The sequence below is a fragment of the Oncorhynchus mykiss genome, chromosome 5, assembly GCF_057628025.1.
Source record: "Oncorhynchus mykiss isolate SJ-2025 chromosome 5, ASM5762802v1, whole genome shotgun sequence".
Lineage (NCBI taxonomy): Eukaryota > Metazoa > Chordata > Actinopteri > Salmoniformes > Salmonidae > Oncorhynchus > Oncorhynchus mykiss.
Genome location: NC_143026.1, coordinates 69,132,725 through 69,157,572, shown reverse-complemented (window position 1 = coordinate 69,157,572; position 24,848 = coordinate 69,132,725). Strand labels below are relative to the sequence as shown.

The following is a 24,848-nucleotide window of genomic DNA, read 5'->3' as shown; positions in this document are numbered from 1 at the left end:
GATAAATAGGTTCAAGAAGGTTAAACTTTTTAATGGTAATAATGCCAGGGATGAAGAATATCCTCATTGCCGTGTCCCCAATTATTTTCCGATGCAAAATGTTTAGAAATATACAGAATTGTACTTTTGTTGTTAGCTCCAGACCAACAAGGATTTAAACTATATGCTGAATTATGAAATCCTTTGACTTTTAAGTAGATTTCCCAGAATGCTTACAGACATGGTTACCATGTTTTCTTTGAGTGCTTCTGCTTCAGACAGCATGCTAGTTATTATTGTGCCAACATGACTACTGAAATCACCATATGTAATTCTAACTTGCAAGGAGAACTGCAGGTGGCTTTACAGTGACTTAGCCAAAGCATTAACCAAACAGAGGTGTGTGTCTACTTTGAATATCAGTTTTTATGTTACAGTTGGAGCACAAGTGGCAAATCACAAGGCTCATATAAGATTTTCAGGAAGTCACAGCTCTGAATGTGACCGATGAAAATTACTATTGTACTTTCAAGATTAACCCAGTTTGAGGCACTTGATCACTGTTTGTATACAATGTACCCATAGAATATAAAATGTTTCATACAAACGCATAGGCCCTATACTGATTTTGTGTGTTGGATTGGAAGTGTCAGCTAATTGACCATAACGCTATCAAAAACCAACTTCCTTATCATTAACATTTCTCCCAAATATTCTCCTCATATAGGTAAAGCTTATGTAACAGAGTGTGGAGGAGATGATGAATAAACAGGGTTGAAAAGCAGAAGTCCTGTTGTGTGTGTGCACTGCACTCTGTTATGGTGCTCTAGCTAGCTGTGCTCTAGTATGTTTGTTCCAGTGAAAGAAGGGCCATGTTCAGCCCAGACTGGGCCCCCATAATGCTGCAAACACCATGGATTTGGAGCTGTCCTTTGTTGTCCCGGCATGCTGACATCACATACTGCTGATGGGCCGAAATCTTTCTCCAGCACCAGCACTTTTGAAACAAAACTGCCATGACACTGATGAACAATGCCAACTTGCCAAAAAATCCCTCATTAAATCACACACACTGGCACCCAGTCACCTACACACATGCACGCGTGCGCATACTCACACACACACACACACACACTACGCCCAATAAATCCAAAAGGTAATCAGAAATATATTGCTGCTGCCACAAAAAAAATGGTTCATTAAGCCTCTACAAGTGGATCTGGTACTACTCTGTTGTCGCTGATGCCAACTCTGTTTCTGCACACTACCCTGCCCTTCACCAAACATCAGCAGGAAGAAGATTTTTCACATTTGAACAAACAAACACTGAAGCATTACTACAAACAATGTCTAGTGGCAGATATTATGTTGAAGACATAAATGCTTTGTATGCTTGTGGCCATATTGGTATATGAATGTAATAGTAGAGAGAAAATGGTAGGTTAGCCATTTGCATGGAGTTAAAAGACACAGGGAATGTAAGGATAGCTCTGTGCTTACCATTCAGTGTTTACAGAAACATTTGCATAGGAACACACATGACATAGTTCTCTTGAAGGGAGGATTGATTAGATATGAGGCTAAATAAAGCAAGAGAGATTCTCCCTCTCGGCCCGAGTTCAAGTTTACACCTATTGCTGAAACCATTCCGTTTGAAAAGAATAGTGAAACACATCCATTGTGCTAACACAGGATCACTCCATGAATGTCATCTCCAAATAACAGAGCGAGCATTTTTCCAGTTATACGAATGGCATGCACCTTGCAGCACTCTCTTCCCTATGGGTACAGGAAAACTGCTTGGATGATACAAGCTCTCAGAAGCATCACATAGGTCCCACTCAAACACAATCAAATACAATCAATCACAATAGCATCCTCAAGCACTCAGACTAGTGTCGTCCCTCTTTCTATCTCTCTCTCACTCGCACTCATACACACACACTCGCGCGCGCGCACACACACAGAACACCCTCTAGAGAGTAGCAGTCTGTTTAACGTGACAAATAGCATCATTTGGGAGCCCATGGGGCATATCCAGGACCAAAGAGACAGCAGATTGAAATATCCTGTGAAGAGCTGCCCTTCATTCACACATGCTCCTGTGGGACTCGCCATGACAATTTCAAAATCACTGATAAAGTTGACACATATTTACAGGGCCATGAGCACCTTCACCCATCACCCAGGGAGGTAAGCCATATCCTCCATCCACATGGGATGACATGTAAGCAAGCTAAACTATGTCATGGAAAAGCAATGGTTTCAAAGTCATAAGCATACGTGACCATTCTAAAAACATTAAGTATTAGCAAAGGTTGGATATCTGTATTTCACTAACTTATGTAAACTTTAGTTATCATCAAATATAGACATGTATTAATGTAATTGATCTACTAGAAAACTCAATATGAAAACTTTTTTTTTTGGGGGGGGGGGGGGGGGTATTTTTGTGGTTTATTATTTTTATGTTTTTTTTATCATGTGAAGTGGAAAATGGGGAATTTCAGAACTGCATGAACACCATGATAACTCTCAATCAAACATCACTACTAAAAAATACTGTAAATCCTCTCAGTAGATCGGTGAACTCCAGTGACATGTAATGCAACAAACCGACACAATCTTGAGCTGATTAAATAGAACAGCCACACACACACACACACACCAACTCTCTCCTAACTGCTGTACTGAAATCTGTGGAGATCTGTCAGTGCCAACTAAATTCTCACCCAGGTTGTCAACCATGCCTCTGCTAGACAGGGTCACAGGGTTAAAATCGATTTCACAGGCCACCTGGAGAGCCTAGGCTGCAAACTGACTCAAAAAATGTATATCAGACTTGCTTACCACCCAGGGCTAGGCCAGGGCAAACACGCCCACTAAAAAGTCCCCAGCCCAACAGAAGTTGGCACAGGCAGAGGCTGGAGCTGTTGACCCTGCAAGCTGACCTCCTCAAACTTCAACTGAATTGTTCTGGCAGTTTCCACGGTGACGAGGCACTCCAAGCTTTATCCTACTTACTGAAACAAGAGGGACTGTAATCTACTGGGCAAAAGAGTTGCATCTCCTTATTTTCAATGAATGTCCTTTTTATACGGTACCTTTTGCAGTTTATTTTGTTATTAGGTTGGATTTCTTCTACTGTGTTATATTGACAATAATGTATTATTTACCAGATTATAATTTATATATTTATAATAATTATAAAAGCCTTGTAATAATGGCTGTTGTTGTGGAGGAGTAGGCAGTTTTTGTGCTTTTTCTTGTAGTGTCAATGTGGTCAAGTCCCTCTCTGCCTCCCCTCCCCATGTATGAATAACTGTTATTAAATTCCATTGCGGCCTTTCAATTTGTACTGTCTAAATGTCAATAAATGTAGGCTGAATAAAAAGCTATCTGAGTCAACCAACTCTTTGTGTTTAGTGATTGTTCCTGTCCAAGATTCCAAGCACAATTTCCACTCACACTACTTCAATGAACTGGGGTATCAAAAGGGGAATTTACAAATACAGATTTATGCAATCACACTAATCTGAAAGAACATCAATGTTGCTCTCTTATTAAAACCACCATTTCATATAATTTCCACTTATGTAGACTTATTCCACCTGTGTGCTACTTTTGGACAACAATGTTTGAGATCAATTAATTTTAAAAGTATTGTTTTGTATGAGGAGTTTTCAATTCATGAGTTAAAGTTAAATTAACTTTCTGAATTGAAAACTGAATTGACCCCAACCCTGATAGACAATACTCTATTTCCAAATGTTGTGTGTGTATTTTTTATGAGACCTTCTAGAAAGCTAGGACTGAACTGGTTTATTATTGAGCAGCCCTCTCAAACTTTTTACTCGGAATTTCAGAATTAAAAGTGGGTTGATACTTTACTGTATCCCACTGAATGCAACAGAAATCGCCCAAGGGTCATCCTTTGAGCTGCTTCTTACACGGGCCTAGAGTTCAAGACAATCAGAAATGTTGTACTGAAAGATAGGCTTAGTCCTAAACAATATGACTATCAATCAAAAACTGCACTTTTCAAATGTTACCTTTTCCATTCCTTGTAACCAAGTTATGATTCCATCGATTGATCCATTTAATTAATTTTCCCTTTCTCCTCTCGCCCGGGGCAACTTTGTGATGGAGTGATGTTCTGATTGCGGGTTTGGATGCACGCGCAGTAGAAGGTACTCATGGTTTAGATGTCCCGCTTATCGTCAAGCAAAACGTCACATAATCAATAAGAGCGTTCCAGCTGTCTGGGATCTTCATCTCTTCTTGAAGTCGTAACTTGGTCTGACACCCTGCCAACTGTGTGGCCTCGCTTCATTTGGCCATACACTTCATCAGTTAAGCAATGAGCCATGGAAATATAGGGCATTACTTCCCTATGTAGACCTACAACTATGGAAGGTTATACAAAATAGGGCCTTGAACAACAACAACAAATGTTTACGGTGGCCCTCTCTCTCTGAAAAACGTATCTTGAAGCAGACGATATGTTTTTACTTGTGTTAGGCTAGGCTACATAACTCGTTTCACTGCGTTATGCTAATGGTTGGGGCCTATAGCGCAGAGACAGTGAAATCTCATCCAGGCACTTTTCTGAGGGAGATGTCATTTCGCAGGGAGGACACAATGACGAGCTCGGGAGTGACAGAGCTCTGATCTCCGCGATAGGGAGATAGCCACCTGATTTAAAATGGTTCGCTTGTTCCCCTTAGTCACTCGATCAGCGTGTGAACTCTTCTTATTTACAATCAAATGCAGTTCAGAACAGCATACCTCCTACCCCCTCTGTCTCTTTGCCCTATATTTAACTAAACCCTGCAACAGGTGCAGCTCCCAAAACCCAATAGTGTAGACCTTTATAACAAATGAATTAATAGGGCATCATTATTATTCACTGTCTTATGAGTAAAACGTAATGTTGTGTTTGCAACAGTGGACGTTTAAGAAACGAAAAAAAATACATTATGAGAAATATATGAATAGCCTAATGTTTCCCAGAAGTGAGTGTCATCCTCTCCCAATCAGGGCGCTGTTTACCCCATGCAGACAGACTCTTGTCGCATCTGAGTCATGCCTCATTATCAGTCACAGAAAAACGCCTTGGAGGTCTCTAGAGACTTTTTTTAATAGACCCACTTTTCCATTCCAGAACGGTTTCGGCAGAACGGCATGAGAGAGACCATACAAAAACGGAGAGCCACAGAGCAGTTTTGAGTATTATAATTAGGGTGATGCAATCCATGGAAATGTATGGATTCAACATAATCGACTTTCCAGTACTGGTGGTAGTGATAGAATAGGCAAGCAGTTGGAGGACATAATTTACTGTTGGAGGGAAGTCATCCGTAATTTAGTATATTTAAACACAACCATTTTGAAGTTATAGAGGATATTTTTTCGATTGTGTCATACACTCACATAATCTCACACTGGGAGGAATAATTATGCTGTTGTTTATTATTAAGACCAATAAAATGTCATTTTTTATGTCAGAGCAGGCCTACTTATTTTAGTTTTATCTAACACATGTATGTCTCTAACTCTACTGAATAGGCTAGGCCTACTTAAATCATGGTATCCAATATCGGTATCCAATATTCTCGTTTTCCTATAGGGAAAATGTGTGCGTTTTTTAAATATGTAGATATGTGATCATTTTAGTTGTTTTGTCAACAAACTCACGTGCTCAAGGCGAGTAGTTCTCCAACTTCCATTGAAATGACTCGGGCATCATGTCTAGAGAAATATAAAGGGCCGTTGTGGGGCCCTTTCAGTGCTCAGACAAACTTTGTATACCCTTTATTCTAAAGCATACACAAAATGAGCCGCTAGCAAACGAGCTGTGTCGTAGATGTATTTCCAGAAACAATGTCGATCTGACACAGGGATAAACAACACATTGATGAAGTTGGACAAGGCTAAACTTTTCTAGGCCTACAGTGCAAACTGTTTGCCTAGCTACATGTCTGTATGCATATATTGAATGATTGAAATACTGTATCTAATGATTCTACTTTTTAAAAATTTCTTACTGATTTGTCTAGAATCCCGAAACGGTCTTTCCCAGGTGTTTATAATGTGATCGTTGATCAATATGAGGTGCATGAAGCCTGAAATCGTGAAGGAATTAAGTAAACAATGAGACCTGCTGTTGGGGAAGTCAGTGCATTGTTGTCGACAGAGGGTTATATAATACAATTGCCACTACTGGGAAATGACAAAGAAGTTCCCGTTTCGTCTGCTAAATATTTACCCAAAAGTGTCGAATGTCATATATAGGCCTACAATGTAACATATATGATTGTAGAAAGATTTGGAATAAACATAACACTTTTCACAAAATAAAACTAAATGTTACGTTTTTTATTGTATGATTGTGTAAGACATGTTATGACATTTTATATTTTATATGAATAGGTTTATTGTTCATTAGTTGGTAGTCCTGTCATATAACTTTTTTAGTCTAGTAGGCCTAACGAACTTTGTTTGAGTCAGATGCAACATTCAGGCCCTCGGTGTCTCTGACAAAACTAAATAAGTTAACAGGTTTGTCATATTTGTCACCATTTGAGGCTCGTTGGCTAAACCTGTGCTTAAAAGGGGCTAAATTCAAGATATTAGGGGTAAGAAAGTAATAAATCGCCCCCCCCCCCCCCCCCCCATACACACACACAAACACACACACACACACACACACAATTCTTAGAAAGTGGTATGTCGAAAAATAACTTACAAATGAAAAGTGAACAAACTACTTTTTTTGTTGTAAGATTTAATCATGCATATTGTTCAGCTATGTTATTTATTAGGTTTGGTTAAAGGTCTGAAGGCAAGTATCAACACAGCAGCACAACTATTAAAAGCTGTCTGAAACAGACGTTCTGCTCACCACCCCGCGCACTCAGCTCCTCGCCTAGTTTTTATCCCAGGCTGTCAGTGGTCCATAAAGCTCGAGCTTGATCTGCATCTTACTGCACACCCCTGCTGGCTGCACCGCTGCATCAAAACATATATTGTTTTAGGCATAGGGTGAACAGTCCAATAACTGGAAACGCAGAAACACTTGTCCGACCAAAGTTGCGCATGAATAAACTTTGTTTCCGCACAATAACATCCTAACCAATAAAGTTCTACGCTTTCACTTTTCGACACGATTAAAATGTATTCAGCCTATCGTGTAGTATTCCGTCATCACCGCTTGCCTGTCAGACTGCTGTATACATGTGTCGGTAAAGACCAGTAGCCAGACAGATGCAATGTCCCTGAAATGAAAGTATTCCAAGTCCGCTCAGCCTTATTTCCCTTTACACAATGACAATGTTGACAATCAAGATATATATATTTTTTACTTTAGCTATAGGCAACCGTTTAAAGTTTTCGTTTAGACTCTTTGAATGGGAAGGAGACAGTGGGCAGGCAGTACAGTGCAAATAATGTTAATGTTTCCCTTCCTAGAATAAAGGAATTCGAGTCACAAATGGTGAAAGCTAGAACGGACAGTGGACGTGTCGTCTGCTCTATGTTCAATATCTTTGCTGTTCACTTGTAGTGGCCATGCAGCTATTGAAATCTCCACAATTAGATGTGCATTGTTCCCTTCCCAACAACACTGCACAGAGAAAAGGTATTCACTGTCAGAGCCAATCCAGCGAAGCGTTTGACGTTATTAAAAAATAAAGAGATGGTGATTTATATTGTTGTTCAGTAAAAGGGCCAATTATCAGCTTATATCCCGTCATTGCAAGTGTATTAACTTAGTTAGTTATAAAACAACGTACATTTATGTTTGAGATGCCACTTCTAGCATGTCCCTCTCTACAAACCGGCCCCATAAATGGTTTGTAAACGATGATAAGCGGTGACATGCTTCATCATAAAAAGCATAATCTTCCAATATTATAGCAGTTAGTTTTTTTTTTACTGCATCCCATCATTGGAAGAGCATTCAATGTGCTGTTAATAACCTGACTGGTGCAGATATGTTCAAAGCAATCAGCAACAAATACTCTCAACTTCTCCCTCAAAAGTGTTAGTTTGATATTTTTTATATTAAAACACAAAACAACTGGAGTCACTGAAATAGTGAAACTTGAGAGACCAACTGTTGTATCTTATCAGAGCTACGTACCGCGGTTTGGTTAGAATTATAGGCAAGTGCCAGCGGCCTCCATAGCAACTTGAGTACAGTGGTATATTGTATTTACTAGCACACTGGTAGGCTACTAATCCATTGAACTGTCGTCCCTGTTCTAATCCCGTCTCTCATAGAAACCAGAATATGTAATGAGTTTAGGGCCGCTGTTTTACAATTTAAAATCCACCATCAATCAAATTAGGGTGTGTCCACAATCGAAAACAACTAAATGTCCATGGTGATGATTATGAAAAAGAAGGTTCTACATTCTACTATTACTAACATCACACTGGGCACAGACATCAATTCAACGTCTAGTTTTGATTTACATTTGGTTGAGTTGTTAACTAATGTGAATTCAACGTGAAATCAACAAAAAATGTCACCATGTAATTGGATTTTGGTTCAAAGTTGGCTGAAAAGAAGACGAAATTCCGTTACATTGATTACTTTTTTCGAATCCAAATCAGTGTCTACGTCAATTCAACGTCATCACATTTAATATTTTTGTGGTTGACGTGGAAACAACGTTGATTCAACCAGTTTTTGACCAGTGGGATAAGATCACACCACATCAATCAAACGGAAATAACTTGAAGAATGTTTTCAAATAATGTATGATGTTCTCAAAGCACACATTTGCATATGGCTATGAACCTTTCATTATCAAACATGAGTGATAAAAACAGAAAAAGTGATCATTAACAATCTTGAGAATCATTCGGTCCCGCGCTTGTGTAGGCTATGTCGGTATATCTGCTGGCGAGCTGGTAAAGCCTGCACTGCTCTGAGAATGTATGAGAGGCGCAGAGATGATGGCATGCTGGCTGACAGTGTGTGGTCTATTGAACAGAATGCGCATTTTGGCCGCGCAGAGAGACCCCCATCCCCCTGCTTCCCTGCACCTGCACTGGATCAGGGAGCGACTGCCATTCACCCCACGAGAGACTTAAAATAGATGGCATATCTGACAGATTTCAATTCAACGAATCTCACAATGCTGCATCCCCCCACAGAAAGCCGTCCACTACAACCCCCAACTCCTCAAACTACAGCAGAGAAAGCGAGAAAAGTAATTACTATAGAGAAAAGTAGTTTTCTTTACAGTGTAGCTATTAGTTAGAACCTTATCAATGGATAGTCCCAATGATGTGCGTAACGAGACATAATATTTTCCAGCAGAAATAGCCTAATCAATTCGTAAAAATATCAACAACAATACAACATCAACAATACTAATAAGTAATCAAATATAATCTTTCAAAATCTATTATGCCACCAATAGAAATGAAGGTGTAGGCAAATAGTAATACGCGTAGGCCTTTTCTTGTTGTCTATGCAATTACTTTAATCCAGATGTTTTATTCAATACATAATATGTTATAAGAACACACTCTCGCACGTGGTATGTCCAATAAAATATTACCCAAAGGAGAAAATGAAATACTCTATTTACCAATCTAGTACATGTGACGTCATTACTCCGTACTATCAATAGGCTAAATCTGGTGACTGATTAGGGGTTGGATTAGAAGCCTAGTTGGCGACCATTACTTGTGCGCATATTCCACAACCTCTGGATCAGAGAACACTATGGGACACATCTCTCACGTTTGTATATAATTTATCAGACGATACACCTTTTATTAACTACAAAAGTTGTATAGCCCTACAAATATAACATAGCCTATATCGTATTAAATATGGAGGTCTCTTGCCGTAGGCTATATCTTCCTACCCATATGAATGAGATCTGGACACTAGAGATTAACATGTGTTTATACACGTTGGGCCCTCATATGTTATGATAATTACTATCCAGGAAGAGCGTGTCATTTCACAAAGATATCAAAAGATAATATCTGAGGGGTTTTACTATGAACAAAACATAGCGCGCTTACCACCTGTTGCTGTCCAAATAGCTGCGGCAGACTGGGCGGACGGCCGTAGAGCAAAACCAGGCCTTTTGGAACCATTGGGTCCTCTTCTTATACAGTGCTGTTATCCTAAATCACACAAAACGATGTATTTAGTTGTCAATGTTTTACGAGTGCCTATATCCAAGCATATGGGGGCCTACGTCCAAGAATTCAAACATGAGAGGATTGAACACCAGCCATTAGGCGCTTTGAGATTAAATCACGCAATTGAAAATAATTTTAAACACTCCTCTTTTATACTTTCTTCCTACTGTGGTGAGCCAACAGGGGGATTCCTTGACTGATTACTGCTCCTCCAGGGAATAGAAAAAGCATTATATCCCTTATTCAACGTGTAGAAGACGAGAGTCTCTCAATGGAAGTCCAACACAAAAGTCTCAAGTTCAATAGGTCCAGTAGCCTAATATAGTTCATGCCCTGTACCTTATCACAACTACAGGGAATATAGTCGACACCTCTCTACAAAAAAACGTGCTCCGTTGATATTTTCATGCATGTTTTTCACTTACGTGTTTGCAATAGACTTTAAAGGTAAAATGCATATATGCTATCAAATGTTTATTTTCTCCCATTCCCCCCCAAAACACTAATGAAACTACAGCTAAACGCTCATACTTCAATATTTCACATATGATGACATGGGCCAATCCTGCTTCCATTAAATTAAAATAAAAGCCCTTACACACTCGACCTTTAAAAATCCTAGTTTATGAAACATGTTCAGCTATTACAACCAATTCTACTGCTTGTATAAATAATTAATTGAACCACTGCTCCCTGACCCCTTGAAAGTCCGGTAGGGACACGTTTGTCGAATAATACTTTGAAATGAGCCCTCGTCAAATATTCATTTAGCGGTTAATGTGAGCTCCTCTCCCCTGAGACCTAGTGTAATAGAAGCTTCCCAGCCTTGGCAAGCAACAGTGCAAATCTACCTCTACAGTTCAGGAAAAAATAATTGTTTAACACCCACAGATTTAAAACGTTGTTATATTCAACGCATAACCTCATCTAGGGCTTTTTGTTTTGAAACAACAGATGACAGTGCGAACACTTCAGGAAGGATTTTTTAAAGATTTGCCCATCGACCCATGGACATGAACTGTGTGAACCGTGGTTATCTTAAAAATCTAAATTTGAATAAACAGTGAATTCAATGGCCACTCGAAAATGGAGCTACAGTATTTAGGCCTCTGAGTGAAAATTATTTGAGCTGTTGGGTCTTTTGATTCTTTGCAAAAATACTTTCCATTTGATTTAATCATTAAACAGGCTACATTTAGTGTAAGACGGTCGAACAATTTGATACTAAACGAATAATCAAATTAATATGGAGCGACATGAAAAATGCTGTTGATGTGGTGCATGCATGCTTTCAAGACAAGTAGCCCTATAGGCGTTTAACAATATGCCTATTTCTAATATAACATATTTGTTTCGTTGTTGCTCAGTGGGTGTATTTATATTCACATATCAAGAGCCTTTAATGTTATTACATTTTAAATGATCGATACTACAAAACTTTAAAATCCAGGCGCTCAAATGGACTGTCTCAACGTTAATGTTGTCACATTCAAACTTTGTTTTCTGATCCATGAGCGGTAAACTTATTTCAAACCAGTATAGGCCTGTTTTAAATAATATGCATGCCCCGAACAAACCTGTTCTCAATTTGAATTAGAATTAAAATAAATCAAATGATGAGTGTATTGATTATGTAAAAAATATAAAATGAACGAATACCTTGGTGAGAATCTTGAACATTTTGGGCGAATAATCTTCACCTCAAAGCATTGGTTTACAGGCAACAAACTTTGCACGGTAGTCCTTCGTAATCCTTAGGCGCATAGCTCCTTTCACAAAAAAAATAAAACGTCGTTAACCTGAGTCTTAATCATCTAAAGATTTAAAATGACAAATGCATGCATGCTTGCACATGGACACAGAAGCAACCACACAATAAAATTATTTGCTATGATTTTGTCTTTGTTGATAGTTATGATGAAATATGATTTCAGATTTAGCACATTATAGCTTTATTTTATTCCTGTTTCCTTGGATTGTAAAAAAAACAACTATATAATAAATATGACAGAATATGAAAGGCTATCAAGTTCTTACATATTATGTGATTAATAAATATTGACGCAACATGAATAACATAAATTCAATACAAAACATGAACAATCCACAACAAATTGAGTGTGGATTACAATCTTATCTAATGAATTAAATGATAAATAAAATCAAAACTCATACAATTTCAAGTATCCAAATTTCAAAAATTTATTCATTTCAAACTGCATATTGAAAAAACTCAGCTGAAATTGTAACTGTTATAATTATGATATTAGTTCGAATATATATATACATGAAGTGTTGGCAGCTGCGTACAGGCCAACATTTAAAATACAACTACGGGAATGAAATTTGAAATAAAAACTTAAAATATCACAGTAAATATACATAAATCGTACAAATCATTAGAAAATAAAGAACACAAACTTTATACCTCTAACAGATGAAAAGTGGGAGACAAAATATAAATTAACAATTATGCTTAACCTGCAAGGAAAGGTTTCCGCTTCTTCTTCTTTTTTTTAAAGGAAATTAAAATGGTTTAGTACTAATGACCCTCAAGGAGAAACATTTACCTGCTTTGCTTTTTCTACCGCTATTCCAATGTTTGCAGTTTTATAAGCATCTTGAACTCAATTTCAATTCTGCCATTTTCTTTGCTGCAGACTTTCTGATTATAAAAATGTAACCTCTTGTAGTTTACAAACATTACATCTGATTGTTATGTTTCTTTGATAAATACTGTACAAAAGGTGATTGCAATAATAAAACATCTGATTGAGACTCTCCCACTTTCTACTTTCCAAACTTATACATCATTGAAAAACTTTTGCAGAGTTCCTACCGTTCCTCTAGAACTTATCTTTAGAATAGAAAGACAAAAACGTTTTATGTTCTTTCCTTGAGTTCTATACAACATTTCACACCCCAAATTTTCTGTACAAAAATAGTCCAGAGTAGTCCAGTTTCTCTTATAAAAGTTCATTTACATATGTGATAATGGGAGTGTGCCATTAATCGTCGTGCCGGGTACAGGTGCGCTCTGGTAATGTTGGGACATGTGGAGTCTGCTTTGAGCAGTTTGCTCCGGCACCTCAGCGCCCGGTAAGTACATACTGATCATGTCCCGTAGGTCTCCTGTCTGACATGGAGCACCCCTGGAGTGAGACGACGATGTGACTACGGGGGGACTGGAACTGGACTCTGACTTGACCACCGAACCCATGGAGCCCAGAGTCATTCCAGGAGTGCTCTGCTGTGAGTAGGACATGCTATACGTGGGTGATCCGTTCATGTAGGTCTGGGAGTTAGTCATGGAGTTGTACTGAAGTGCGCTCATGTCATAGCGGTGCATTTGCTGCATCTGCGCGTTGTTGTGAGCGTTTAAACCAGGGTGCTGCCCGTAGCCAAGCTGCTCCTGCATCATGCCATAACCTCCATTTGTCCAGCCGTTCATATGTGCGTAACTGTCCATCCTTTGATTAACACCACCACCCAAGCCTCCCCCTACACCCACTCCCGCGCCCATGCCATTGCCGCCCGGTGCAAGAAGCCCACCTGGCAGAGTGTACTTGTCCTTCTTCATCAGCGTCTTGGTTTTCCTCCGGGGTCGGTATTTGTAATCCGGATGTTCCTTCATGTGGAGAGCCCGGAGACGCTTCGCTTCGTCAATGAAAGGTCGCTTTTCGCTCTCAGATAGAAGCTTCCACTCTGCCCCAAGTCTTTTGCTTATTTCCGAATTGTGCATTTTGGGGTTTTCCTGTGCCATCTTTCTTCGTTGTCCCCTTGACCAAACCATGAAGGCATTCATGGGTCTCTTGACTCGGTCCGGGCTGTTTTTCTGGTTGTTTCCAGATGAATTTGAATTCCCAGTACCCCCAGAATTTGTCTGGGGTGCGGGGGGTTTCAGTTCAGTTTCCATCATGTTATACATTATTAACAGATTTGTATTAAATTTGCCCGACCAATTGAAAAAGTCCAACTCAAAAGGCAGTTAGCTGGAGTTACCTTGTCGTTTTCAGTAACTTTGTAGAAATAGTAAACGTCTTTTTGCTTTGAGCCAGTAGGTCCTGTTGTGTCCACAAACTTCTCTCTTGGTCTCAAAGAATCAACAAACTACCTTTCCCTCTCCGCCAGAGCCTTGACAACTCCTGATACTTTTTGAACAAGTTAATAGACAACCATTCATGTGATGAGGGCTGTCAGGGAATAAATGCCTTTTTACCTGACCAATCACAGAGCGACTGTTCCCTCGGCCAGGATTGTGTCTTTTATTTAGCATAAAGGGGCGGGGTTACTTGCGGTCAGTGGTGGAGCACTGAGGCAGAATCTGCTGTTATCAACCAATAGGCCTAAGCTATATATTTATTATTGCAAGTGCTTTAAGTGGAAACATTTCACTAGGATGGCAAACTTTAAGTGCTTCCTACTGAAAATCGAAGGATTACAAGATCCAGAAATGATACAGTAGGATACATTTAATTATGTTGTTAGGTAAACAGCATATTGGACCAATTCAGCTGTTTCAATTTATATAGGCTATTATTTTAAGCCAATATTAAAAAATTGCTGAGAATAATAAATATAATTTTAAACTTAATTAGATAGTGTATCTTTACTGACTCAAATGCAAATATCTTTATATCATGTTTTCTATTTGTAGGCTATATCCTGATTTTTTAAATGTTCAACGACTAAACAGGGGCAAAGCAAATGGGGGCATAAATCAATCAAAACTTAAACATACAAATATCCTGGCCTATATTATTCTATCAAGTTCGCTTAGAACAATCACTTTATTACCATTAGGCCATAGTAACAGTAATAGTTGTGAATGTAGAGGTCTAGTTGTAGAGGCTATAGCCATAGGGGTGATGTTATTCCTTTTCTGATAGTAAATAGAAGTAGTGTAGCTATCCATGAAATAAATATTAGTGTTTTCAGTTAACTTAACATAAAAGGAACCGATCAGCAAGTTCAGCTCGGTTTTTACATTGAAAAGGGGATAGGTAATCTTAGCTGTTTCCCCATTGTTGAAATGGATGAGCTTCACTTGAACTGAAGTTGAATGCCAAAAGAAAACGGAGGCAAGCCCATCACAAATAAGTTGCCTAGTTTTGTTTCGGGTTTTGTCAGCACATAAGCCTGAACAAAAACATGACTACATATAGCCTAACTTCCATTCCTTTGTTGTTGAAATTCACTTAGTCGTAGGACATTTGAGTAAACAAAAAAAGTTCACTCACTAACAATATGACCAAGAGTGGTCACTACTTCAATGACAGGCCAAAATAACATGCAATTTTGCGCATAGGTTTTCAACCCATAACATCAACAATTGGCATTGGTAAAACTCCTATAGGATAGATAGATACATGTTTTAAATAGGCCTATACAAATGTTTTTATTTGTTAATGATCTGATGGTTAATTTACATTGTAAATGTGAGCTATGAAAGATGATAGAATATGAGAAGCAAAATACAAAAACAGTCCGCTATGTATCTTGTAAAAGCACGTGTTTATACATATATAAATTCACACATAGGCTATATCCAAAAGGTTAGGCGTGAGCAACACAGACAGATTAAGCCACGTTGTTACATGCCTTCAGCGCCGTCTGCTGGCGAAATAGACAATAGCAATAACACATTTATGAACCTAAAAGGTTTCATGGAACACTGTTATAGCCTAATACACTTATATATTATGTTGTGAACTATAATAATATAACTTGTATAAGCTACCAACTACATGTTTAGTTTACTGATAATACCTTTTCATTTGTAGGCTACATTCCCTCTTATGGTAGAACATTTGGCTATGAATGATGCTGTAGATCCTGGGAAAGCATCAGATAGGCCAATAGAAGAAGAATCTGGACATTGTATAGACTGTATTTTTAGATCACATTTTTGTGAGCGTGTGCTTACAAAATCTTAAACATTTCAGTGATATGCATCTACAATGCTTTAACCTATAATATTACATTAAATTATATTTTAAATCAAATAATTATAGGACTCTTTTGTATATTTCATCAAACCCAACATCACTACTTATTTAAATTTATATAGAAATTGATACATAGTTTATTACCACCATATTGAAAAGTTTAACATTTGAGTAATTGGGTGAGATGTGGCGATAAGGTTACAGCAGAGCAGACCATTATAATGCAAGTTGGAAATAGCCCTCTCCTCTATCTGCATATGGGTGTGTTCCCCGCTATTTGTAATCTGCTTATGATAATGTGAAAGAAACAGCGGGAGTCTGCAACATCATGAAGAATACTTAACAGGAGTTTCCCTGCATTTGTAATTAGCAAACCGACAACTAACAGAATTGCGGGCAAACCTCATTTGACCACTCTTGAGACCAAACCAACCTTTACTTCTGTTTGCAGCATATAAACCATATTTGCAATGACGGCTGGACGGAGCAAAAGACATGATAACAAATGTATAGGGTATTTTATTTATGTATAAACTAAAAAAGGAAAGCACTGCAATTCATGTCAAATTAACTTTGTCATTTGTAGTAAGCGCAAACATTAAATTCAGACCCATCCCTATCAACTCTTGAACACAATGAGTGTGAAAATGTCTTAAAGAGGGAATTTGTTATAGATTGTAAAGCCTTCCGTTCTCAAAAATGTAGTCACTATTGCTCTCTTTCAAAATTGACACCTCACCCGATAATAAAAAGCCTGCCATAATAACCCTTAGGCCTATAGCCTAACTCATTACGCAATCTCCCATCACACTTTCTCCTGAAAAATCAATATTTACTCAATATAATCCAACATAACCAAACCAGCCGTGATATTACTAATTGGATGTAATATGTTTATTTAATAAATTGGTTTACTTTTTCAACAGATCCTTTCTTTTCTCAGCGAGAGAGAGAGAGCGGAAGAGAGAGAGAGACTTCAGGTGAGAAAATATATAGAATTATGAATCTCCAAGCTTCATATTATTGTCCACTAGGGGCCGTGCCAGTGATTGGAGAGCAGTACACCACAGAAAATATTACCTTCTGAGCACTCAATACATATAGCCTATGAAATACCAATGGGACAGGAAGTGGACGGTTAAAAAGTGCAATTTTGAAACTAATATTCTTAGACTTGCTTAGCATTAGCAAAGCAATATTTGTATGATTTTTCTCTAATTTGGTATATTTTTTATTAACTCCAAACTCGAAATCAGTATTGTAGGTATAGTCAGAAATGTATAAATATATTTTAAACATTTACTTTGGACCAACCCTTTTTCAATAGGCCTATTTATGATTGACAGCCTAATCTCAGCAAGTTCGCCAGAATAGTTCATATCCAAATGAAACAATATTGAAAATGTTGAGAGCAGTGTTTGGGCTAAACATTACTTCTGCTGAGAAATAAGGAGAATTTCATAAATCTAACAAAATGTCCCCAAAATATAATTGGAACATTCTAAACCAGTCTACAAAAACAAAACATAGCCAGCAGCCTACAAAAGAAACAAACCAAAAAACACTTACACTTTGGATTGTTAGGCTATAATAGATCTATCTAAATCTACTTAAAATCTAATGTTTGCGGGTGTTGAGCAAGCTTTAAATTATGTCCGATACATCAATGGAAAAAGAACCCACGAACCACTGAAGCTCATAATGCGATACTCTCACACTGCTGTGCACTGCATTCGCGCACTCTAGACTGCAATGCTACTTACGTGCCAGTTTGGGTGTTGTCCTCATCTTTGGGTGATTGGCAGAAAAGAGGATGGAACATCATCTGTCCGATTCAAGAACCACTCTTCAGCCGCCGGAGAACTCTCTCTCGCTCGACCGAAACAGCTGTATGCTCTCTGGGCATCTCTCCCTCTTTACTAGCCCCCTAGTCCGCAGAGTTTTTACAAGAGCCAGTGCTCCTACTTCAGCGTACTGCCGCTCATGCTCCTCGCTGAACGCTGGTCCTTTGCTAGCTACCCCTGTAAGAAGAAAAGCCGTTTATGGCTACACACAATCTGAAAAGGGGCCGATTTAAAACGAGAAGAATGCATCAAGAACAACAAAAGTCAGTTATACCAAGTCTGCTTCACCCCCCCCCCCCCCCCCCTTTACACCGCACATAATGAGAAGCCAAAGCTTTATATTTTTTCAGTGGGTATTCAGAGATAATTTGAAGCCATTGTTTCTGGTACAGATGGTTCTTTTTAATACAATAACACTGCTCTTTGTGAATTCTACCCACTATAAAAATCTAAAGCGTTCTCCTGAATAACCATTTTGTTCTCGCTTGTATAGGGGCCAACAAAAGCTGCCGTGAGGTAATGGGCTTGGTTTATTGAAAGGCATAGAATAGGGATTTGATAAAGATTTTTTTTCTTTGCAGAATGTAGGCGTCATTGTAATGTAAAGAGAAACTAGTTGAATAAAATGTTAGCTATAGGTTGGTTATTGTTATTATTATCACTAACATACATTCCCCAAAACGACCGTTCACAAGCGGAATCCTTGAACTGCACAGAAAATGGAGGAAAGTGACACTTTTTTGGAGAGATAGGCTACAATAGACAATGATAAAATTAACTGTGGTTAAGGATTGTGAATTAAGCTTAAAAGTTGCATATGTCAGTGGGTTTAAAATCTCAATAGTATTCTTACCATGGATTTCACATAGCATCATTTTTTTTGTGAAGTGAGATGATTGAATTTAGCATTCAGGGCGCATAAGAAGGTTTCTATAGCCATTTAAAGTAACAGTATTCAATCTGCAGTTGATGCCATTTGTAATTAAGCTATAGGTAATCAATAAAGTGCTTAAGGAATTACAAAGGGAGCACCGAAGTTTAGCCAAACAAAACATATTGCATATCACCAATCGTTAGGGCTGGATTTACTCTCCATGTCACCTAGTCTTTGGCTTTGGCCTGACTCAAGGTCTTTATCACTCCTGACAGGGAGCTGGAGGAGAAAGGAGGAATCTCAAGACAAAAGGTCTCAGCAGGGAAAGTTGTTAATCAGTGGTTCTACGTTTGTCTACTTTTCTATAGGAATTACTGGCTTCCTCTACCTTCCTATAGCTCCATACTGACAGTAATCCACTCCAGTGGCAGCAAGGGCTTTGTCTTCTCATATAACATGGTTCACCATTAATCTCTAAGGTGCTGCTACAAAGGGGTGAGCAATAATGACTTCAATCAAAATTCTACCCCTGTTAATTAGCTTGCAAGGTGCACCCAAGAAGAGGGAGGGAGTTGAACAGATTATGTAGGGGACGTCTAATAACAACAACAAAAACAGTAATCGGGTGATAGGATTATTATGGAGGAGTTGAGTGACAAAATGTCCCACAGCCTCCGCCTCGTTTTAAATCAGTGCAGCTAACAGTAATCTGAAAATGTTTCATGTCTTTCTCAAAACTCCCTTTCAAAGCACTTTCCTTACTCCCCATTGAGAGTCAAGGGAAAGTATCTTGGCTTTAAGTATTATTGTCAAGCGGATTAACAGATTTACTGTTAGTAATGTGCTTTGCCATAGATCGCATTATTAACTTTTATCTCCAAGTTAGAATCAAAGTCAAATGAGTCATACAATGGATGTCTTTGGATGATTATAATTGAAACTATTTGAGATAAAAATGATACAATGCAACAGCTCGTTGTTTTCTAGTCAGTCTAATAACAGCTGGGCTGAGAGAGTTCACTTAGATAGTGTTTTGAGCATCACAGATTGCTAATGCATTTCAGATGAAAAACTAGGCATTCATATCCGCAACATGGGCTTTTCATTTCCATATGCATGAGGCGCCTGTTTGTGTGCGTTTATTTTACACAACCACGGCCTAATGGGAGGATGACACTCAAGACCCCATGCTTTTCTCTTTACGCGAGACACTGAATCTGTAATCAATGAGAGAGTAGTCCTCCAAAAGCACACAAGGCCAGAGACCTGTCAGTCATGTGTCACATTGATCCCTGATGTGAACTACCATGGCAATGAATAGAGAGCGTAAACCCATGCACACTCATTCACTCTCATACTCACAGGGACCAGTTCACCGTGGACAGCTCTCATCACATCAGGGGCTAGCTACTCAGTGCTCACTGCATGAAATATCTCCAATGTGATTAAGGTAGCATAATCAATAATTGGTTGATAGGAAATATGATGGTTTGAAAAACCAAATTATCTTTGACATGAAATGCTAAAGCTCTAGAAACTCTAATCTCCTTGTCATACAGAGCAGATATACAATTGTGTAATGTTAATACACTACTCAAGGAAAATGTGGAGAGAAGATGCATTTTTCCCCTCACTTACCAAGGAACACCAATGGGACCCTTCTCATTCACAAATACATGTTTTTAATTTGTGTATAATATATGTGATACACATATCTATATATTTGATATGGCTCTTTCAAGGTCTTTCCCTTCTAAAACGCCTATTCAAAATGGGTCAACTGACTGTCACACATGAAGAAAAAGATACCAATATAATCATACATTATGGTAAATCACCAGCCAGAGCAGATAAACTGAGACACATATGTTTATATTTGCACATGTTGTCCTGCTTCACTAGCATTTGTTTATAAAGTCTGAAAAAAGCAGGACACACACACACACACACACACACACACACACACACACACACACACACACACACACACACACACACACACACACACACACACACACACACCAGCTGAAAGGAGAGGATTTCAAGACAAAGTAAACCCACCTCACACAACCCTCTGCCAAAAAAACACTGACATACACGTCAACTGTGAAAGTCTGAGCACAACACAAGTGAAACAACACTGGTAACTATTCACTGGAAGTGTTCTAATGCACAGAACAGTAATAACCTAGTGACAAAACACCTGTCATAATATGCTGTGACAGACTGTAATAATAGTCATAAGCATTATGAATAATAATCTAATCCTATTAAGTTGAAGATGTGTGATACTTACGAATTGTCATGAGTTGTGACCTGGTATAATTTCTACGACAGTGCTATGGTTGCACTGTCAAGTCATATCATCAGATAATCTATATTTTCCCAGGTATAGGAGCAAATGCTGTACATATGCAATGTCAAACCATCTCAACAAAATGAAGCATGGTAATTGCCATAGTCATATCAACAGCTACATTATGTGACACAGAGTACATAGACAGAGTGAAAATCACCTGACAATAGGGTCGAACCGGCATGAACCTAACAGGAACATTTTGTGAGCGACAACCCACATGGAAAACAGTAATGTAGCAACAATAGCAGAGAATAGGTGGCGGTCCCATCAGCAAACAAAAGTCTGCACTGTAAAACACACATAATAGATCCAGCTAAGTGGCAGAAGTGACGATATGCTACCACAGCGCTTACTACACAGTTACTCTCGCCATCAGACTACCATTGGTTTTGTTTACTGGCCAATTTGAGTTAAAATAAAGCTTTGCTTCTGCTGACTGCACATCATTATCCATGAGACTGTAATCCCAGCAGCAAATCCTATAGCTTCCAGAGCCAGGGCCCTTTGTTTGGGATTACTGACAGTTTAGCCTATAACAAAGAGAAATGAGGCGTTCACCTCATCCTCTGTAATTAAGTGTGGAGAGTAATTTAGGTGGCAAACCAAGACACCCAAGGCAGAGTAGGATGATACCTTTTAGATGCTGGCCACATCATGTCACACAGACAGTGATACCAAGCAGAGTACAGCAGAGACAGCAGACCCACTGGACTGGATTGGATTTACAGTGCATTCAGAAATTATTCAGACCCCTTTACTTTTTTCACATTGTGTTATGTTACAGCCTTATTTTAAAATATATTATATAAATGTTTTTCATCATCAATCTACACACAAAACCCCATAGTGACAAATCGAAAACAGGTTTTTAATATTTTTGTTTAAAATTCATTGAAAATAAAAAAAACAAAAATACCTTATTTACATAAGTATTCAGACCCTTTGCTATGATACTCGAAATTGACCTCAGGAGCATCCTGTTTCCATTGATGTTTCTACAACTTGATTGGAGTCCACCTGTGGACAATTCAATTGATTTGACATGATTTGGAAAGGCACACACCTGTTTTTATAAGGTCCCGCAGTTGACAGTGCATGTCAGTGCAAAAACAAAGCCGTCAGGTCGAAGGAATTGTCCATAGAGCTCCGAGACCGGATTGTGTCGAGGCACAGAACTGGGGAAGGGTACCAAAACATTTCTGGAGCATTGAAGGTCCCAAAGAACACAGTGGCCTCCATCATTTTTAAATGGAAGAAGTTCGGAACCACCAAGACTCTTCCTAGAGCTGGCAGTCCGGCCAAACCGAGCAATCGGGGGAGAAGGGCCTTGGTCAGGGAGGTGACCAAGAACCCGATGGTCACTCTGGCAGAGCTCCAGTTCCTCTGCGGAGATGATAGAACCTTCCAGAAGGACAACCATCTCTGCTGCATTCCACCAATCAGGCCTTTAGTGTAGAATGGCCAGACAGAAGCCACTCCTCAGTAAAAGGCACATGACAGTCCGCTTGGAGTTTGCCAAAAGGCACCTAAAAGAACTCTCAGAACATGAGAAACAAGATTCTCTGGTCTGATGAAACCAAGATGGAACTCTTTGGCCTGAATGCCAAGCGAGGGATCGAGGGAAAGATGAACGAAGCAAAGTACAGAGAGATCCTTGATGAAAACCTGCTCCAGACCGCTCAGGACCTCAGACTGGGGTGAAGGTTTACCTGCCAACAGGACAATGACCCTAAGCACACAGCCAAGACAACGCAGGAGTGGCTCCGGGACAAGTCTCTGAATGTCCTTGAGTGGCCCAGCCAGAGCCCGGACTTGAACCCAATCAAACATCTCTGGAGAGACCTGAAAATAGCTGTGCAGGGACGCTCCCCATCCAACCTGACAGAGCTTGAGAGGATCTGCAGAGAAGAATGGGAGAAACTCCCCAAATACCACGATTGTAGCGTCATACCCAAGAAGACCTGAGGATGTAATCGCTGCCAAAGGTGCTTCATCAAAGTACTGAATAGAAGGGTCTGAATACTCATGAAAATGTGATATTTTATTTTTTATTGTTAATACATTTACAACAAAAAAAAATCTAAAAACCTGTTTTTGCTTTGTTATTATGGGGTATTGTGTGTTGACTGATGAGGGAAAAAAGATTTCCTCCATTTTAGAATAAGTCTGTAGTGTAACAAAATGTGGAAAAAGTCCAGGGGTCTGAACACTTTCTGAATGCACTGTAAACTACTGTACAACCCCACATCTTTAAACCAGTTATCCATTTAGTTCCAGATATCATCACATGGCAACAATTAAAAAACACATTCTGGGACAAACAGAAGATCAAGATGTGTATGATATTGAATATTTTAATTAAAGCGTAAACTCATTTTTCTTACACTTTCGAGGTGAACAGGCAGGTGCTTCAGACCCATACAAGGCAGAATTAATGGGATTATTTTCCTACATTGTTTTACCATTTGTTTGTTCATTATGACATGTATATACCTTTCCCACTTTAAGCCATGTGACTGAACATCCCTAACACATCCATGAAAACACAGCATAGTTTGCCAGTAGGATTTCCACAGGCCAGTGGGACCTCAAGTGGTGTCCATCTAAGCTGTTGACCGTATCCTCCATCCATTTGGGAAGAGCTCCAGACAGCCTGAGGAGATGGGGCTGGGGGCTGGCGACTGGCAGCTGGCTGAAGATGCCGGGGTGGTGAAAGGCACTAGGCAGTCATAGGCGGGACAGACATAGCTCCCTCCACTCAAGTCAGGCAGGCCTAGCTGGCGCCAGGCATGGAGCGTTAAGCGAAGTCCGGGCCGGGATAGGATAGGCCTCTCTGCTGCTCAGGCCAGGAACATGCAGATACAAGTATGCTCCAGACACACAAGGCTGGACCGCCATCTGACAGGGCTGAGCTGCCTTTGATAGAGGTGGAAAGCTTTGTTTTGATGGCCGTCCAGGGCTCTGAGTCAAAATAGCTATCTTGTGGTGGACTTTGTGAAAGCCGGGGAAATCTGGTAAAAAATAAAGACTATTCCCTTGCTACTGCACACACACACAAAATAATGTTTTGTGGTAAGTGGCTGGACAAAGAGAGCCTTTAAAGGCATTTAGTATCCATCTGCAGAGAAATACCAATGCTCACTATCACTCATCTACTGCAAATTCTCTATTTCAATTATGAAATAGTTCAAAGTGCCTAAATAAAATGTTTATTTTGGTGTCCTCTCAAAAATAGTTTCAATTGTCATTTCTAAAAATGCCCACATGTGCTGAATATATCTATTGACATAAAAAAAAGGTTACTTCATTGGGTACTTTTTTATATGAGGTTACTCCGAATGACAGATATTATCATTTTTTTTACAAAAACATATGATGTCATAGGAGCCTGAATAAAGAAGAAAAATGAATGCATCCACACACAACCACCTCATATACATTTTGGGAGAAATATAAATCTACAATGTCCTGGAAATTCAAAATCATATACAAAGAAAATGGTGAATGAAACTTCCATATGTGATGATGTGAGTTGAATGAGGGTCACCCTGCCATGCAGTATGAGTCCAGTAGTAGCCTACAGACAGGGCCAGAGAGAGAGAGAGAGAGAGAGAGAGAGAAAGATTGATTTATTTCTTAAGCGTCTAAAGCCAGGTTTATACTCCGGTGGA

At 39.1% G+C, this 24,848-nt stretch overlaps 1 protein-coding gene and 1 long non-coding RNA gene across 17 annotated transcripts in view; both read right to left on the bottom strand.

Moving 5' to 3' along the window:
* The window catches only part of LOC110524410 (uncharacterized), a 100,766-nt gene that overhangs the window by 10,505 nt on the left and 65,413 nt on the right, over window positions 1–24,848 (bottom strand). For 5 of the 16 annotated variants that reach the window (XR_016496260.1, XR_016496263.1, XR_016496266.1 and 2 more), the window contains exons 2-3: window positions 17,864–18,121; window positions 10,030–10,134 (exon numbers count right to left, since the gene is read on the bottom strand). The exons of 4 other annotated variants lie outside the window; for them this stretch is intronic. This is a non-coding gene — a long non-coding RNA (uncharacterized LOC110524410). Of the gene's footprint in view, window positions 1–6,883; window positions 7,071–10,029; window positions 10,135–11,811; window positions 11,922–17,863; window positions 18,122–24,848 lie in introns of those variants that run through there. 7 more of the 16 variants (XR_002473584.3, XR_005051835.2, XR_016496262.1 and 4 more) reach the window with 4 other exon arrangements.
* Window positions 12,330–15,757, bottom strand: sox2 (SRY-box transcription factor 2). Its single transcript, XM_021604009.3, has one exon. It carries the CDS (start codon window positions 14,078–14,080, stop codon window positions 13,133–13,135), a length of 948 nt encoding a protein of 315 aa, XP_021459684.1. The 5' UTR covers window positions 14,081–15,757; the 3' UTR covers window positions 12,330–13,132.

What these genes read in the sequence shown, in the direction of transcription:
- sox2 (XM_021604009.3), bottom strand. Translation starts at nt 14,080, where the DNA reads ATGTATAACATGATGGAAACTGAACTGAAACCCCCCGCACCCCAGACA.